This window comes from Salvia hispanica, unplaced genomic scaffold (assembly GCF_023119035.1).
Source record: "Salvia hispanica cultivar TCC Black 2014 unplaced genomic scaffold, UniMelb_Shisp_WGS_1.0 HiC_scaffold_24, whole genome shotgun sequence".
In the NCBI taxonomy this organism is placed as follows: Eukaryota; Viridiplantae; Streptophyta; class Magnoliopsida; order Lamiales; family Lamiaceae; genus Salvia; species Salvia hispanica.
The window spans coordinates 8,203-11,689 of record NW_025951959.1 but is presented as its reverse complement, the minus strand read 5'-3'; the positions used below and the strand labels follow the sequence as shown (position 1 = coordinate 11,689).

At 40.3% G+C, this 3,487-nt stretch overlaps 1 protein-coding gene across 1 annotated transcript; it reads right to left on the bottom strand.

Moving 5' to 3' along the window:
- Positions 1–923: 923 nt before the first annotated feature.
- Positions 924–3,201, bottom strand: LOC125198761 (elongation factor 1-alpha). The gene is made up of 2 exons (XM_048097043.1): positions 2,713–3,201; positions 924–2,020 (listed from the first exon to the last, which is right to left on the bottom strand). Exons 1-2 carry the CDS (start codon positions 3,172–3,174, stop codon positions 1,133–1,135), a joined length of 1,350 nt encoding a protein of 449 aa, XP_047953000.1. The 5' UTR covers positions 3,175–3,201; the 3' UTR covers positions 924–1,132.
- Between the last annotated feature and the right edge of the window lie 286 nt (positions 3,202–3,487).

The following is a 3,487-nucleotide window of genomic DNA, read 5'->3' as shown; positions in this document are numbered from 1 at the left end:
TTGTTCTTGCTTAAACCTAAAATGCTGAGATCTTTTGAGAATTCTTCCATTGCAGTCATTCTTTTTTGAGAAGAGATGATGATCAAAAGTATAGGTAAGCTTCTTCTGGTGAGGGCTTTTGATTTATTATGCAAAATTTATTGTTGTTGGTATTTTGATTTTACCATTGTCATCTCCACCGGAACATTTAGCCACATAATCTCCAGATTTGCTATTTCTTTCTAGAAAAAATTCCCAATCGAATAGTTAATTAGTAGGAAAAATTCAACAGTTTAAACTCAGATATATAATATGACGAAATCCACTTTTGTAAAAAATACAAACCATCTACACCTTCTTAGACAGCAATCTCAGTGTCGAGCTCTAACCATCAGGTGAAGAAAATAAAAGTTTGTTGCGAGTGAGTAAATAAACGGAAGGACAATATTGGTAGAGAACTGCATTTTCTAGACACAGCTTCCAAGACAAGCAAAATATTCAGTGGAGAACGCCCAAAAAATTAACTAATTTAGGCAAGGATAGCTTCTTGGGCTTTACCGGGCCACGCAACTTTTAAATGGCCGAGTGCATCATAAAACATGTCCTCAGGAAAAGAGATACGGCAAGTGATTTGTGCAACAACTTGTGGGAAAATTTGAATGGACGAGAATGGCCTTCACAAGTTGGGGCAATTATCTTAAAAATCGAAAAAAATACATATGTAGATACGTCAAATTTGGAGGAATGCACGGGAAAAAAGGTCTTAACCAGTCTGCCACAAATTGCAGCCCTCCGGCAATTCAAGTACAGTGCAATTTTAACAAAAACTAACCATGACCTAAACCCCAAATAGTAGGAATAAAGCGCCTGCTAAACAACGTAAAATTAACAAAAGAAAATCTATAAAAACATGTATTAAATAAGCAAACTAGAAAAGTAATAAGTGACGAAAAACAATAATACTATAAAAAGACAAAAGGCAGAGTCATACTAACATACGCCATCGGCGATCCAGAATCCAATTCTGGGAGCCAAAATTGCACGACAAATACCAAAAGACAGAAATTAAAAGACAAGAAGTTTTAAGACCGACATAAAATAAGAGGTTCTTGTAAGAAACAAAACGAGAGATGATATGTGGAGTGAATGTGATTCACTTGGCACCCTTCTTGGCTGCTGCCTTGGTCACCTTGGCTCCTGATGGGTCCTTCTTCTCCACACTCTTGATCACACCAACAGCAACAGTCTGACGCATGTCCCTAACAGCAAACCTTCCAAGAGGCGGGTACTGAGAGAATGTCTCCACAACCATGGGCTTGGTCGGAATCATCTTAACCATACCGGCATCACCATTCTTCAAAAACTTAGGCTCCTTCTCAAGCTCCTTTCCAGATCGTCTGTCAATCTTGGTCATGAGCTCAGAAAACTTCACAGCAATGTGTGAAGTGTGGCAATCGAGGACTGGAGCATAACCATTTCCAATCTGACCAGGGTGGTTCATGATGATGACCTGGGAAGTGAAGTTTGCAGCCTCCTTGGCAGGGTCATCCTTGGAGTTCGATGCAACAAAACCACGCTTCAGATCCTTCACAGCAACGTTCTTGACGTTGAAGCCAACATTGTCACCTGGGAGAGCTTCCTGGAGGGCCTCGTGGTGCATCTCAACAGACTTGACCTCAGTGGTAAGCCCAGTTGGTCCGAAGGTGACAACCATACCAGGTTTGATGACACCGGTCTCAACTCTTCCGACTGGCACAGTTCCAATACCACCAATCTTGTAGACATCCTGAAGTGGGAGACGGAGAGGCTTGTCTGAGGGCCTCTTTGGCTCCTGGACAGCATCAAGAGCCTCTAGAAGAGTTGGGCCCTTGTACCAGTCAAGGTTGGTCGACCTCTCAATCATATTGTCACCCTCAAATCCAGAGATGGGCACAAACGGGATCTTCTCAGGGTTGTAACCAACCTTCTTCAGGTAGGAAGAGACTTCCTTGATGATTTCGTCATACCTTGCCTTGGAGTATTTAGGAGTGGTAGCATCCATCTAACAAAATAACAAACCAAAATGTGAATCAACAGTACCAGGTAACAGTTAGAATAGTTCTATGCCTAGGGCATCAAATATGTTGAGGAAATATTAGTAGAACATTATTAGGAACTAGGCTAAAAGTAACATGAAAATCTGGTCAGCGCATCACAAGCTATCACAAAGGGGATAGAATAACTTTTAGGGTGTAATAAGTTGGAACATGTGAAAAATAACTAGTTGAAAACAATATGATACACCAATAACCAGAGTGTCAAATCTTATCACTATAAGATGTACGGAGTTAAGATTAACAATATTATAACCAATATGCAATGCATGCATAACAGACAAGTGCATATAATACTATCACAAACAAAAGGACTGACGGGATTCGAACCCGTAGCTACCACCCTGAATCAGGTGGGCTCTCCCAAATTGAACTACAGTCCAAAATATTCACAATAAGCTGTCTATAATGAAGGACCACTCCTCATTTTGATATACCAAACATCCATCACACAGGAAGGTAAATTGCATTTCAATTTACCAAACATCCATCACACAGGAAGGTAAATTGAGGGGCATCACAGTCACATAGAAGACAAGCAATGGCACATTAAGCATACAGTCATATACAGTGACAAATCAAGCATAAAGTACATAACTAAAGGAATATATGAAACAGAAGAGTTTATGCTATGATATACCTTGTTACAGCAACAGATCATTTGCTTCACACCAAGAGTAAAAGCCAGAAGAGCGTGCTCACGGGTCTGTCCATCCTTGGAGATACCAGCCTCAAAACCACCAGTGGTGGAATCAATGATGAGCACAGCGCAATCAGCCTGAGAGGTTCCTGTAATCATGTTCTTGATGAAATCACGATGTCCAGGAGCATCAATGACGGTGCAGTAGTACTTGGTAGTCTCGAACTTCCAGAGAGCGATATCAATGGTGATACCACGTTCACGCTCAGCCTTGAGCTTGTCAAGAACCCACGCATACTTGAACGACCTCTTGTTCATCTCAGCAGCTTCCTTCTCAAACCTCTCAATCACACGCTTGTCAATACCACCAAGCTTGTAGATGAGATGTCCAGTGGTGGTCGACTTCCCGGAGTCGACATGGCCAATGACCACAATACTGATATGAATCTTTTCCTTACCCATATTTCAAACAGATAACTCGATCTGCACCAAAATAATAAACAAACGGAGTTAAAAAGGACAACATGAAGCTTATTAGATAACAAAGGTTACTTTAACCATAGAAATGGGAAAGCCAAATCACAGAACTAGGAAAATATAAATGAAAACAATTATTAATTCATAAAAACCCAAATTGAAAAAAAATAGTTAATTTGCTATCCAATGGCTTTCTCTACCAGCATCAGATAATCCTCTTACAACTAGAAATGGATACGAATACCGTACAAACTTACTTACGAGCATTGAGAAGATGCAGATTCAATTACAGTTTTAT

What these genes read in the sequence shown, in the direction of transcription:
- LOC125198761 (XM_048097043.1), bottom strand. Translation starts at nt 3,174, where the DNA reads ATGGGTAAGGAAAAGATTCATATCAGTATTGTGGTCATTGGCCATGTC. An exon ending in TGATCTGTTGCTGTAACAAG is followed by an intron (nt 2,021 to 2,712) that starts GTATATCATAGC and finishes TTATTTTGTTAG; the next exon opens with ATGGATGCTACCACTCCTAA.